Here is a 15,106-nt window from a genome sequence, read left to right as displayed (position 1 = left end):
AGATTCCGCCTATATGTGACCAAGGGTGTAGGGTTGGGTAGGGAGGTGGTGAAATGAAGGAAAAAACTGTTTTAAACATGCATTGGTGTTTCCTTGATGTTGTCCGCTTGGCAGTCCTTAGTCATGATCAGGTCGAGCTGGTTACCACTCTTGTGAGTCGGGGGGCAGCTGGCTAGTTGAATGTCAAATGAGTTCATTAGGGCCTTGAAGTCTGTGGCTTACGGCTTGTCTAGGTGTATGTTGAAGTCGGCGAGGACAAGTAGGGGGCCACCTAGGTTCGTGATGGAGGAGATCAGTGTATCCAGTTCGTCAATGAAGTCGCCCAGTGTTCCTGGAGGACGGTAGACCACAAATACAGACACCTTGATTGGAGCTGTGACTTTGATGGCATGGTATTCAAAGCAGCTGTAGTTGTTGGCAGGCAGCAGGGGGGCATAGCTCCAATGCTTGTTGATAAGGATCCCTGTTCCCCCTCCTCTTTCTTTAGTCGACTGGTGTGTGAAAATGAGTGGTTAGCTGACAGTGCTGCTGGAGTGGCTGTGTTTCAGGCTTCAACCAGGTTTCTGTTAGTGCCAACAGGTCAACAGAGAGACTACTAGCGTTAGCAGAGATGAAGTCTGCTTTGTTGACAGCTGACTGGCAGTTCCAGAGACCAACAGTGAAGGAGGTGATTGAAGTTGTGTTAGGTTGTAGTGGCTGACGGTTGGCCAGGTTTCTGCTTTATTCGGAGGGTTTGAAAGGCCTGCACCTTCTGCAGATTACTGGGATTCTCTGGAAACACATTGTCAATGTAGATCAGTAGTGGGATAAAAATGTGCCTTACGTGTCCTTGCTTCGGTGGAGTTGCACAGATAGAGTTGCTTGTCTTGTCACTCGATGGTCTTAGCACGAGGAGGGCTGCCGCTATCCAGCTGCCGCTGGAAGCCCACCTTGTTTCCTAATATGGGCGCATTTGCCAATCAATGAGCACCGCCCACAGCAATTACTTCAACAATGGCTAGTTTCTGGGGTGTGCTACTAAGCAAAATACAGCAAAATACACTTACTGGCTGTAGTCACTTGTACTCTTGCTTTGTCTAGTGAAGCAGGCTTGTTCTAAACCTTAACACATAAGCCTGGCTATTTAACTCTTGTGGTGAAGTGACTCGCACCGCCCACAGCAATTGGGACTCACTAATTCGACGCCCTTTCGGTACTTACCGCTTAAGTCATACGACCCTAAACCTAACCCTAACCCTAAACCTAACCCTAACCTTAACTGTAACCCTAACCCTAACCCCAACCCTAAACCTAACCCTAACCTTAAATCGCTTGTTTGAAATGTTCGATTACCATGTGAAGTACCAAGAGGGCGTCAAACTAGTGGGTCCCCACAGCAATTACCTCAACAATGGCTAGTTTCTGGGAGTGTGCTCCTACCAATTGCTGTAATCAGGTGACCTGACACCTTCACAATACTACAGCTGACCTTAGTAATTTCACTGCACAGCACTAACACACATGCACACAAGATGGCATTTTTTTTACAGAAACACAATTGTACACCTGTACTGTTGCTTTGTCTAGTGAAGCAGGCTTGTTCTTGTATTTGAAGTCGCAGACTTCTTTCAGCACAGTCCCTCCTGCTGTAGTCAGAGGTTGATGTTCTGGTGGAATGTTGTTGGTGATGACCTCAGTTTTCTTGGCGTTTAACCTGAGGCCGACCTTGGCACACTCTAGCTTTACCATGTTCAGTAGAGTTTGTGCTTGTTCCACGTTGTCGGAGAGCAAACTGATGTCATCTGCATAGTCAAGGTCTGTGACGACCACTGCGGGGTATTGACTTGACCTCCTTGGAGATAGTGTGAAGCCAAGTTCCTGCTCTCCCACTGATTGCCTTCCTGAGCGCATAATCAAGGACTATGATGAAGAGGAAGGGGGGTAGTATGTCCCTCTGCATAACTCCAGCCAGAATGCCAAATTCCTTACTTTTACAATCTGTGGTCACCACCTGCGTACATGGACTCTATTGCTCTGAGTATGTTGGGGGGAATACTGTATGCCTTCAGGCAGGCCTGGGCGATATGAGAAAAACTTCGATTATTTCTCCCAAAATTTTCGATTCCGATTTTAATCAAGATGTGAATAAAATCTCTATTTTCTTTCTTTTTTTTTTAATCCGGAGGAGGGGGGCATGAAGGTCATGAATCCAACACATGGATTGTGAAAATGGTGCAAGGTATGACACCTAGAAAGGACTTTATAAAGGCTGGTCCAGGGAAAATAGGAAATTGCACAGGTTGTCTGGCCAGAGCAAAAACGGATAATCTCAAAGAATATGTATTTACAATATAGCCTACAAAATATAAAGGAGAAAAATGAGAGATCAATGCCTAAAGCATATCTTTAACCACAAGAGGGATAACTGTCTAAAACAAATATCCTTAACAAGAATAGGTGATTGCAAAGTACACAATGCCCAATGAAAACTCAGCGAGTGTGTTTGGTAGCAGAAAAAAGGAGCGCGTCTCCTTTCAGAAGAACCAGATGAGCACTCTGAGGTGCCTACACTTACAGAGGAAAGCAGTTTGCGCTGCTCTTTAACTTTACACGGACTTGTGTAACCTATACTCTGCTGGAGCAGCGCATTAATAAACAAATCCGCAACACTCTGACCGAACCGCGGCATGAGAAGCAGTAAGTGCTATTATACAAACATAGCAGAGACACAATGGAACACGGAAACGGTAAACAAATACTTGCGCTGCTATCGCAATGTTGCAATAAAACAACAATCGCGAGTACACACACAACGCAGTAACAACACAATAATAGCAACTTATTTTCTGTTGAACTGTTAGTAGAGTTCTCGTTCACTTACAAATCTTGGAACTAATGTAATAACGAGGGTTTGTTTGGAGATATGGCTTACTACAGACTGTGCTGCTGCTAGCCTCTACACGTGTGTTTGTTTATGTTGCAACAGAGCCTACTGCACTGTGTTACAAGTGCGTGTCCACAACCTAACTTGACGTGGCTCTCTTTCAACTGATTGGTTACGTGCGGTGCTGTTTAGATATGATTGGTTATTCACGGGTCTGTGAAAACTGTAATGTTTTTTGTTTTGTTTTTTTGAATGTGCATCGAACGTCTAATTTGTAATCGTAGAAAAAAATAACATTGCGATTAAAATTGAAATCGAAAATTGAAATTGAAATCCAGGCCTACCTTCAGGACAACATGATCTCCAAAAATTCTGTGCTACTGGACACGGATGTTAAAGAGTTTATGAAACGAAAACAAAGTAAAGGAATTTGACCATTTCCAGGACAGATTCTGAAAGTTCTAAGCCTTTTGAATAAAATGGGATATTGTCTGGGTGATATTTTGTCCTAAAAGTCATGTTAAAACGTTCCCAAAAAGTGTTTTTTTGGTGACATGCAAATTTTATGCAAATGATATGCGTGACATAGAAGGGGTGAGTTCACCTCATTCCACCTTGTTCAGATCAATGGCGGCTAGTACCAAAACAAAGCGCAGTGTCAAGCAGTGTGTTGCTGGAGAGCCGAACGGTGCCAGCTGCAAAAATGGCTACTTGACAGAAGGAATATCTTTGCACAAGTTCTCTTCTGTGAAGAATGATGGAACTGTGGCCAACAAGGAGAAGGCTAAATCAAGCTAGGGCTCTGTGGATCCAATGCGTGGTTTTGAAGCAAGCTGTTGGTCACTGCTGTCCTCGGCACATTTCCACCCCTTGTGCTTCACCACAAATGTGGAGGTCGCGGGCATGGTTCGACTGAAGAGAATGCTATTGCCTCAAGCAGTTCCAACAATTGACATCGCCGGCGTGCAGACTGAAACTGCCCCTGTTTTACCTTGTCCATCTGCTTTGTATGTTGTTTTCAGGAAAGGGTAATGCACATTACATGCCAAACCGTTGCGAATGCTCTCGGAATATGCACTTTTTGTTGATTGCCATTCAACTGGTCAATATATTGGTTTTGGGAGGATATCCGCGCATCAGCGTGGTGCTCTCGGTCGAGGACAGCCAACTCACAGACTGGGCTACTCAGGGCTTTTTCTGAACGGGGAAATAGGGGCGCTCCACCCTCATACCTCCGTGGGTGCACCCTCATACTTTTATTTTTATATACTGTATATATATTTGAGCGCCCCTAATTAATTTCTCATTCATGGGGGGGAACACCCCCCTTCACCCCCTGTAACCTGCCATGATGCTCCCTGATGCCAAAAAAATCCTAGAAAAAGTTCTGCTACTGCTTAGCGAATAAACGGAGATGCACATAGCGTAGGCCTACTTTGAAGCGTTGATTGTTTGTTTTTAGTATTGTGGTGCATGTGTGGCTGACGTTTGGACACACCTCATCCTCAGAGTCAGGCTGAGGGACACGCAACGCCTGTGACTTTGAGCACAAAAAATAATAGTAATGATAAACGCTAAAAATATGCTGAGGACTCAGGCTATATAGGGTGTTTTTCCAACAGCCTAATACCTCCGTTTTTTCTCTAGTTGATGATATTTTTGCATGTAACCTTTATGCATTTCAATCACACTATATCGCGCAATTGAATCAAAATGCCCCCCATTTGTCAACAAATACACACGCCATGTCATCTTTGGGTCATGGCAAAGCGCCCTTAGCAACCGTAACCATAAACATAAGAACTGTCAGGCTATGTCAACAATCGTCACTTCGCCTGTCAGACATATCACTTTCTGCAGATGTATCAGTGCCTCTGAAATAGATTTGTGCTGCTGTTTTTTTTTCTCATGAGGTTGGATGTGTGGTTTTTCGACACGCTGATGTTTGTAACATAATTTTGGTTCCTTTATAAGATGTGGGTCCATCAAATGTGTGTTGTTTTCTCACATCGCCATACTAGCAAACCAGGGACTCTCCTCTTTGATGTCACAGCCCAGCTCATTAGTCACACCAAATTTCACAGAATTCACACTTTGAGTTGCCATTTTCACAAGTTCCTCCAGGATGATTGGGTTCAAAGTCTCATCGATGCTATCAGAAAAAAACAGGGCTTTAATGGGAATGACCGTTTGTTTTCGTTTCATAAACACTTTAAGGACACAAAATCAGTGTTCAGGAGCACGGATTTTGCCAAAATTCCGTGCTTCTGGACACGGAATTGTTTTCCGTGCTCCTGGACACGGAATTGTTTGAAGTGCTTTCTATAGGCTATTTCCACAGTCTTGTGTTTTCTCAGGATTTTTCTAATTTCAAATATTTTGTCTAAAAAAAAAACATTTTTTACTGACAGGTTAGGGTTAGGCATTGTTTTGGTCTGGGCACAGCTAGTTTTCTTTCATTCATTATATGAGTTTGACAGCCTAGCAACCAACTGGAAAAGATATTTCTCAAAAATATGTCTTTAATGACAGGTTAAGGTTAGGGAATGTTTTGGTCAGGGCACAACTTAAATTTCTATAGCATTATTTTGTTTAGGATTAGCATTTGGTATGTATTTTCTAATGATAGAGTTAACACAGTGCTGTGGTAATAGCCTATAGAAAGCACTTCCGTGTGCCCATCACGGAAAACAATTCCGTGTCCAGGAGCACGGAAAACAATTCCGTGTCCAGGAGCACGGAATTTTGGCAAAATCCGTGGTCCTGGACACGGATTTCGTGTCCTTAACATCCGTGTCCAGGAGCACAGAATTTTTGGAGATCAGGCTGTTCAGGATCTTCACTATCATGCCTCGGTGGATAGAGTCAAATGCCTTCTTGAAGACTATGAAGGATAGTACTGCTGTCAGGTTGTTTTTCCTCACCTCCTCAATCATTCTCCTTAGCGCCAAGATCTGGGATGTAGTGGTGCGATTGCCTGCCGGACCCTGTTTAGGATCAAGTGTTTGTAGACTTTGGCAGTGATGCATGTCAGACTGATGCCTCGGTAGTTGTCTGGCTTTGAGAGGTCTCCAGATTTAGGCACTCTCCAGATTTAGGCACTGATAGAGACCACATATCAGACAGCCAATTGTGCAGCAGGGCAAGGTTGCAGATCGCTAAAATGATGTCGTCCAGGTCACAGTTCTTCAGCACCTCTGGGGGTATACCATCCGGACCAGCACTCTTTCCTACTCTCACAGTGGGTTTTTTTTAGTTCTTGGGGGGTGAAGGGGCCATCATTGATGTTCAGGTTTGGGAGGACTGATGGTACTTCTTCCTCACCTGCTTCTGCTGGTTCTTACCTTTTGGAAGTAGGTGGTCCAGGTTGTCACCCTCTCCTCTGGGCTGTGTCCCTCCACCTGTCCCTCCTTGGTCCTCTTCCGCCCCATCATCTCATTAACCACTGTACACTGTGGTTATTGCCCACCAATGCAGTAACACACTGTATGCTCTATTAATTGTTTCTCTATTAAATGTTTTCAACAGCTTATCAATTCTGACATAGTTTTCCGGTTAGTCTAAGCCAGAGGTTGGCAACCTTTGTCTGTAAGTCTGACTGGATCTATTTTCTCAAGCAGCAGAGATCTCCGTAACATTAAAAGAGGAGCAGGAGGAGCAGGAGGAGGAGATGGAAGAAGGCGAAGAGGAGGAGGAGGAGGACGAAGAAGAAGAAGAGGACGATGACGACAAAGAAGAAGAAGAAGAAGAGGAGGAGGATGACGAGGATGACAGTGACGAGGACGACAGTGACGAGGACGACAGTGACAATGATGACGACGACTACGACTTTTTGGAGGCTTTTGGTGAGTGTCCACAAGCACACACCGCACACATGAACGTAGGCTGCTTTGTTGGTCGAATGGTAGCCAGCATTCCACTTAATCTCTCAGCTCCCACTGCTTCACACAACTTAATAAAGCCTGCACAAACCATGACACTGGCAGATTTCTTGCCCCTTAGTGCAAAATAATTGTAGCCTATAGATGTGGCTGAGTAACTGTCGCTCCACTCATTAAAACGGATCAAAAAAACTCATGGTTCGGATCTTTCCTCGGATCAGAGCCACGGATCGGATCATTTTTCGGATCAGCAAACTTTTTTTTTTATCGATAAGACAAATAAACATAAATCGTGTCTTTTTTAGGGGTGGGCATAGATTATTTATTTTAATCTAGAATAATCTCATTGCAATTATCTATATCAAAATGGCTCATACAGAATGACTCATACAGAATATGCACACTACCAAAACCATGGCTTGTGTCTTGTGACTTACTGACAGATGGAGCATAGACCAGAGTTCATCTCCTTTTCTTCCAAAATGCATCTCGGCTTGAAGAAAATGGTTATGCTGATACTTGGTGATGGAAAAAAAATCACACAATATATGTTAAGTGTGTCGAATAAATTAAGGAAGCATTAACATTAATAACAAACTGAAATTTCAGAATGAACAGCACTGGAAATTGTACATGCAAATACAGAGAAATGCATCAAAAATTTCTTGAAACAAAATTGCCTCAGTGATTCAGCATTTTTAATGAGAGAGAGAGAGAATCGGCATTGACTGTTAAAAAGGGCAGCGGCTCCTTTAAGAAGAAGGTGGAGACTCTGCAGGGTCATCAGAGCGCACAAAATGTATAACCAGATGATCTAAACCTGTTCGTTGTCCTCAGAATGTCAGAGGAGTCACAACCCGAAATGAGTTCAGTTTACCAAACTTTTTATAACACACGCGACAATCGAGTTACACGTTATACCCTCATATGTAAACCTTTGCTAGTCTGTTTCTCCCTTAATATTGGTGTCAGATTCACACAAATGCAGTTCTGGGGTGCTACCTTGCTACTAAACAGTCACAGCAAGTATGATTGAAATCGGTGTCGGTCGGGTCCCAAAGTGTCTGATTTCACGTGAAATGACCCATGAGGAAAGAGTCATGAGGAAGGTCAGTCGAGCGAAAGCTTGGCCTATCATTAAAAGAACACAAAGGGGATTTAAGTGTGCAGACATTTTTCTTTCAATTTTACGTGAAATGACCCATATAATGAACGGCGATTTGGCGAGACGGCTGCTGGTTAGATATTGCTGTCAACTAAGCATTTTGCAAAATCTGTGCATTGCACAATAGGTAGACTATCTCTACTGGACTGGTTGCCTGATTGGCGCAGACTAACATGCTCTGAGTGTAGGCTATGTTGCGTCGCACTTAGAGCAGGCGCGCTCAGGCGGCTGTAGCCTACTGGCGCTTGACAGGTTAAGTGAGCAAAGAAAGGAAAAGGGTGTGAGTAGCCATCTGCGGTCTTTTATCATGAACATTTCATGAAAATTATATGCTTCCTATTGGTTTTCGTCTCCGGTGGTATTGTAGTCACATTTTTCTTTTTTTTTTGACGTAAATATAAATCAATATCGTTATATTTTTCGTGCTGCTTTTTCCGTCATTGTTTTATTGTCGTCAGGGGAAAAACAATCGTTAACGATAATTATGACGAAAATATTTAGGCACAGAATTGACACTGGAAACTAGCTTGTGGAATTCCTCAAACCTTTACGGTTTAAACCTTTACGGTTTACGTATTGTAGACTACATAGCCTAATTAATATGGACAAGGCGAATTACTTGGGACGCTCTAGGGACGTCCACAGGTCCAACTGGATTCATGTCGCAGCGAACTGTACTTGGAACGGACCACGGGTCAATGATGACGATGTCATTACTTCCAAAAACATTTGCAATTGTAGTTCTACTTCAAATGGCGTTTTCTCAGCTTTTTGGCGAGAAGTGAGCATTTTGGCAAATTCCACTTATTTTCAACAGATGATTATGAAAGAACGGAAAGGGGTAGAGAGAGAGAGAGTTTTTTTTCTGATGATAGATGAGAATCTATTCTGTGTTTTGATAGGTATGGTGTTGACAGACACAGCACTCAATTTTCTGTGAGCCTCCAAAAACACTCAAAATGCTGAAAAATCTCTGAAACTGTGGGTTACTCTTTTATGAAAATGACTGGCAGCCAATGAGTTAAAGAGTAAACAAAGAGGATTGCTACTAAATGTCTTAAGCCAGTCACTAGCAATGAGTGAAAAACGTTTGCTTGTTATCCTTCATATTCTATGAGAAATTGCTAAGAAAACACATATTCTGCCAGGATGATCACCATTATATTCACATTCCCCCCTAAATTAAGTTAACGTATTTTCTATTTTGCACAGACAATGTTAACATTTGGAAAGCTATATTGCATTCAATAATGCATCCAGTGTGGCAATTCAATAGAATTGAGCATGTTGTGTTAATTCCACAACAGGACATATGTGATGTGATCCAAAATTAGTTTTGAGGAAAAATAACCCACATATATCGATATCGGTATCGGCTCATATTTGCATCGAAAATTGACAGTTGGACAATATGGACATGTCGGATATCGGCAAAAAAGGCAATATCGGACATCCCTAGATATACGTATTGTGATACATTGTCATGAATTGATGCGGTATATTGTGAAATCAAGTATCGCGATGCCTTGTAGGGGTGTGCAAAAAAATAGCCATGACAGGTAGACAGGTTGGTGGCATAAAACAAACTAAACAAGATTATGATTATTCATTCAAACAGAACTGTGTTGGTAACTGTTTTGTTTTGTTGTTGCAGGGGGGCCACAAAGGAAGGAATTTAACACACTGTGCAAAACTGCAAGTGGAAAGGACTTTGGAGCTACAGATGGTTTGAAGTCATGGCAATGTACTACATGTGGAAAGGCCTTTAAATCTAAATGGTATCTCAAAGATCACCAGAGAACCCATACAGGTGAAAAGCGACACCAGTGCACCAAATGTGGAAAGGCCTTTGCTGACAAACGTCGTCTCAAAGATCACCAGGGAATGCATACTGGGGAAAAGCCTGACCAGTGTACTACTGGAGAAAAGCCTTACCAGTGTCTTTCACGTGGAAAGGGATGTAGAGACATCTGGCAACTAAACTGCCATCAGAGAATCCATTCTGGAGAAAAACCTTACCAGTGCACCACATGTGGAAAGGCCTTTTCAATGTCAGGAAACTTAAAGGCTCACCAGAGAACCCATACTGGAGAAAAACCTTACCAGTGTAGCGTATGTGGAAAGGGCTTTTCACAGTTAGGTAATCTCAAAAGTCATCTGAGAATCCATAGCGGAGAAAAACCTTACCAGTGTAGTGTATGTGGAAAAGGCTTTGCACAGTTAAGCATCTTAGAAAATCATCAGAGAACCCATACTGGAGACAAACCTTACCATTGTACCACATGTGGAAAGGGCTTTGCCCAAAATGGAGGTCTCAAGAGGCACATTAGGCGAACCCATACTGGAGACAAACCTTACCATTGTACCACATGTGGAAAGGGCTTTGCCCAAAATGGAGGTCTCAAGAGGCACATTAGGCGAACCCATACTGGAGAAAAACCTCAGCAGTGTAGCACATCAAGAGTTATCTGAAACGGCATCAGGTCAGAAGGCACATGCAGAGAATGCCTAGGGTGCGCCTCCAGCTGTTTGATGATGTCACATCAGGACACTCTGAAATGTAATGCTAATCTCAGATTGGTTGCTAGGAGTGAAACTAGAGCTGAACGGTATACCAATAAAAAAGCTTGGTTCATACCTACACAAGGTTCACTTTTTGATGAGAGACGTTTTTTTTGTGTTCATACTAGGCTACATGCGTGAACTTCATACTTCGTGTCACACTACATTTCAACTCTGTTCACCCCTGTTGCTTTTCTACTAGGGAATGTCGACACAATGTAAGATGTTGATTGAACTGATGAAAATAATTGGTCGGCACTAAAGAGGCACAATGAACACAATGAACCCACATGGCATGGATGAATCATGACAAACATTTCAATTAACATAGACTGCCTTTGATCTCACAAACTTAAATAAAAGGTAATTTGACAGGTATGTGGTGCTATTTTAACAGGCTACAACAATCCTCAGATTCTTTACTGTATTGAAGAACCATCCCAACTGTGTGTGCAGCACTGCTGTTAAGTCTGCTTATGAGTTTTGCCATATAGTACAATTGAAGTAGCCTAGCTTAGAAAGATAAGATACATTGCTACATTGCTCCATTGCTGTTTGAAATGATGGCGGACGCTGGAGGAACAAATAGAACTCTGAGTCTTCAGTACAAGATAGAAGACTGGCTACTTGCACACACACACACAACAACAACAACAACAACAACAACAACAACAACAACAGACTAGATATGAGAAGTGTGTGTGTCTGTAATATGCTTAATATAAAGACCTGTGGTGGACAAGAATAATTTAGTTCTGATCATGTGAATCGATGGTTGTCTGGCAGCAAACGCCAGACTAAATCACAAGTGTGATCTGCATATGGCATCGAGGACGTATGAAATGACAAACTCCGGAGCTCTGTAAACATGCTTTATTTTACTAATGCAATTATTGTACTTGGCAAATAAATGTATTGGATATTGGAAATGGACACCAGACTCTCAGACTATTTTTCAAAAAGAACATGCTTGATTTTTAGCCAAACACATATGGTAAATTGTTTTGATGGTACAGTAGAATGGCAAAAAATCAACACATGGTAAAGGTTGAGGACTTTTCCTAATTTTCCATACATTTGTTAGCATTGCAGTAATAACAACTGTATTTACATGTATTGTTTGTCTGGGTATTTACTTTTGTTCTGAAATTAAAATATAATTTTAGAAATATTTTAAAGACAACACCCCCCCCCCCACACACACACACACACACACACACAATCAAATTAAAGCTGAAGAGTATGCCTACTTTCATTGCCATTATACACATAGTTTTGAAGTCTCTCTTTATTTTTTAAGCTGTTTTATGTCATCAATTGTACATTTAGTATCTGATACATACGCTTTTAGACTCCTATATGCACTTAATTTGATGATAAATGCTGCTATACACATAATGAGATGTAAAGTAATTAAATTGACAAAGTGTTCACTTATACATGATCTTCATTTTTATATGTATCCTTTACCTATACCCTTTATTTTGATATTAAAGGTGCTCTAGGTAGGATTAAAACTTTAATTAATCACTGTCCCGAGTCAGCCAAGTGTCATGGGAAGCACTTCTCATACAAAAAAAAAACGCTTTAGGCCTACATACCATATTCAGATTTGATTCAACTATTGGCATTCCGTGATGAAAAACATTCTCACAGCGAGTTTATTTAAACAGCATTTTTCGTGACTGTAGATTTTGAGACAGGCCACGGGTAGGCCTACCATGCGAACAACGACATCATTTGTGCCCCTTTTGAGTTTAATTTGGGCATTTACAGTATGTGGTTGGAGTGAAACTGGTGGAATCACAGTCGAGAGTCACAACAAAGTCCTATTTAATTTTGTCTGTAATGCGAGCGTTAAATGGTCTTGCGGTAGGCTCAACCACAGTGGGTTCACCTAGGAGCGCTGTCGAGCGAGCACAACCCATTTTGCTAACGAAATTGCTTTACGGCAATCGTGATCACAGCAATGCAGCCGGGCGACCAATCCAAACACAATGAGTGAAGCCACTCGAGACGTAATATTGACAATAAAGGTTTATTTTCTAAAGATCAAGTGAGCAAATTCAAACTAAGTGCTGTTTGAAAGGATAATTTATCCTACCTTTGGGGAAATTCAAATGAAAACATGATGCCAATTCTCTCCCAAGCAACGGCAGCATCCATTGTTGAGCTCCACAGGTCCCCATTCATTCTAACTGCCTCTGCGCTCCTCCATTGGCGCCACTTAGTGGACAGTACCACCCGGAGAAAGTCAGGACTTTTGTCTCTCGTAATACCCATAAACCCTCTCTGGCTCAAGTGTGCAGTACAGTACATTGGGTAGCATGTCATTATTCCGACGCCCCTTTGGTCTGACGCGTCAATATTCCGAAAATTTCCCATTGATCCTACAGCCCACTAACTGAAAATGATTAAAGCCTTTGCTCCGACAACTCAATGTTCCGACCAATGGCAGTTTGGGGTCGGTCATCATAATTCCCCAGGTCGTATGTCCTGCTCCTCTTTTCCCCAGTGCCAAGTAGACTTCAGTTGCATGGACTGCGACGAGCACATATATGGCGTCTGATTGATTAAGTTGTGCCCTTACCAAAACCACCCCTAAACCTAACCTGTCATTAATGCAATGTTTCCAAGTTTTACAATTGTGCCCTACCCAAAACCATTCCTAAGCCTAACCTGTCAGTATTGCAATGTTTCTGAGTATTAAATTTGTGCCTTGACCAAAACTTTCCCTAAACCTAACCTGTCACAGGTCTGTCACAGCCTAACCTGTCACCACTGCGCATATCAGACGGTGACGGTGATCTAAAGCAGCTTTTGGTTGGAACATTGGACTGTCGGGACAAAGGGTTTCATTTTAGCGAGTAGGCCTAAAAAGTCTGTAACACTAAGGGCTGTAGGATCAATGGGGAATTTTCGGAATATTCACACATCGGACCAATGGTGCATTGGAAGAACGAGCAGACCCCGTATTGTGGGATTTGTTGTAGGCTACTTTGTGTCGTATGGCATCTAAGTCACACCTTTCTACTTCCGATCTTTGGGCCTGTAGCTTGTAAAATATTGAATGGAAGTGAATGGAACGAGTCAAGCTAAATCCTGATTCCGTTTGGCATATGCTCTGTATTTCACATATGATAGCAGTGAATTTGTTTGAATCGTCGTTGTAAGACTGCTCATTTTCGGCTGGCAAGAAAGGTTATTTTAGTTTTTGGGTGAGAGACTACAATGTGCGCCTTAGGTATTTGACGGGACTTAGGCTGATGGTGTACTGCCAGCCCGACCGGAAAGGGTGGAGGGTGCCCCCCATCAAAGAACGTGGATAACAAGAAGCGAAAGCCAATAGAACGTCCCATTGCAACAGTTGGCCCCATGCTTTTACCAGAGAGAGTATTATATACTTAGCCATATTATGCTTAACCATATTGTTACAAGAATTAATGTAGCCTAGAGTATGTAGCCTATGTCAATATACTGTATATGTTTGTCTTCGTATGAACAAAAAACAATAATAATAAATAAAATAAATAATTATAGTTATAATTAACTGATGACCTTCATTTGATAATGTTTATGTCAATGAGTATGTCAAGGATATATTATCTCCTAAAGGGCTGTTAGGATATCCAATAAATTCTCGGAGACATCTTCTACTTTGTGGCTTTCTGAAGCATAGAAGTTGAATGGGGGGGTGAATGGGGCGCAGTGTAATATGACTGCCTGTTCATCCCAGAATGGCAGGCGTGACTCAAAACGCCCCCTATTGACTATTTCCCATAAAGCACCAGAGTTTCGTTACTTGTTATCCAAGTTCTTTGGCCCCATCAATTTCTCTGGCCCCATTCATGTCATACCGGAAGCATCTGTACAATAGAGTTCTTCAGTAACGCGGAAGCATGTAGTAGATTGTAGTCTTTCATGTTAGCATTTAAGGACTTCCTGGTTCGTATCGGCTTCCGGCCTCCATTGGGAATGAATAGGGGTAAATTTCAAATAAGCTCCGAGTGCAAGCACGCGCTTAGCGAACCCCCGCAAACTGTCGAGGGTGTTAAAAATAGGCTGTAGGTATGACATGGTTGATCATTTTGTGTCAAACTTCGACATAAATACGATGTTGCGTCCATATGCTAAACCCGGAAGCTTTTGGCGACTACAGAAGCGGCGCCTGTATCTGACGGCATGTACGTGCGGAGGGATGTACCCATGGCAACCAAAGGAAAGTATGTAGTTCGGAAGTTTTAATGATCAGAAAGGGGTTAGCAATATTGAATTATAATCGTCATGATTTAACATGTGAATACACCAACATGATGATACGATCCGTTCCACTAATGAGAAAGGGATGCGGGGACACGCTAATGTTCGTTGTTGCCGTGCAACTTATATTTTTGCCAAACCTGAATCTCTATGGCGTTTTGCAATGTAAAAAATCGCCATCGAACCGGAAGTCCAAACGCCGCATACAAGTTGACGTCAATGCTGAAGAGCTCTATTACAAGCCCCAGAATGTCGTCACTCCTCGCTGCCTTTTTTTTCATTGGCCATCTCCTTCATCCGTGCAATGGGGGGAAAATTTCAAAAGAGACTCTACCATCTTGCAGTTTATTCAGTAGAGTTATTGGCTGCTCTGAC

The 15,106-nt window shown here is 42.3% G+C and overlaps 1 protein-coding gene across 1 annotated transcript in view; it reads left to right on the top strand.

Moving 5' to 3' along the window:
- Positions 1-11,404, top strand: part of LOC134455273 (uncharacterized) — a 45,961-nt gene extending 34,557 nt beyond the window's left edge. The window contains exons 14-15 of the mRNA XM_063206296.1: positions 6,481-6,708; positions 9,564-11,404. Coding sequence (XP_063062366.1) covers positions 6,481-6,708; positions 9,564-10,381 — 1,046 coding nt within the window. The 3' untranslated portion in view covers positions 10,382-11,404. The remainder of the gene's footprint in view (positions 1-6,480; positions 6,709-9,563) is intronic.
- Positions 11,405-15,106: the final 3,702 nt, after the last annotated feature.

This window comes from Engraulis encrasicolus, chromosome 1 (genome assembly GCF_034702125.1).
Source record: "Engraulis encrasicolus isolate BLACKSEA-1 chromosome 1, IST_EnEncr_1.0, whole genome shotgun sequence".
NCBI classification, from domain to species: Eukaryota; Metazoa; Chordata; class Actinopteri; order Clupeiformes; family Engraulidae; genus Engraulis; species Engraulis encrasicolus.
This window is presented reverse-complemented; position numbering and strand designations above follow the sequence as displayed.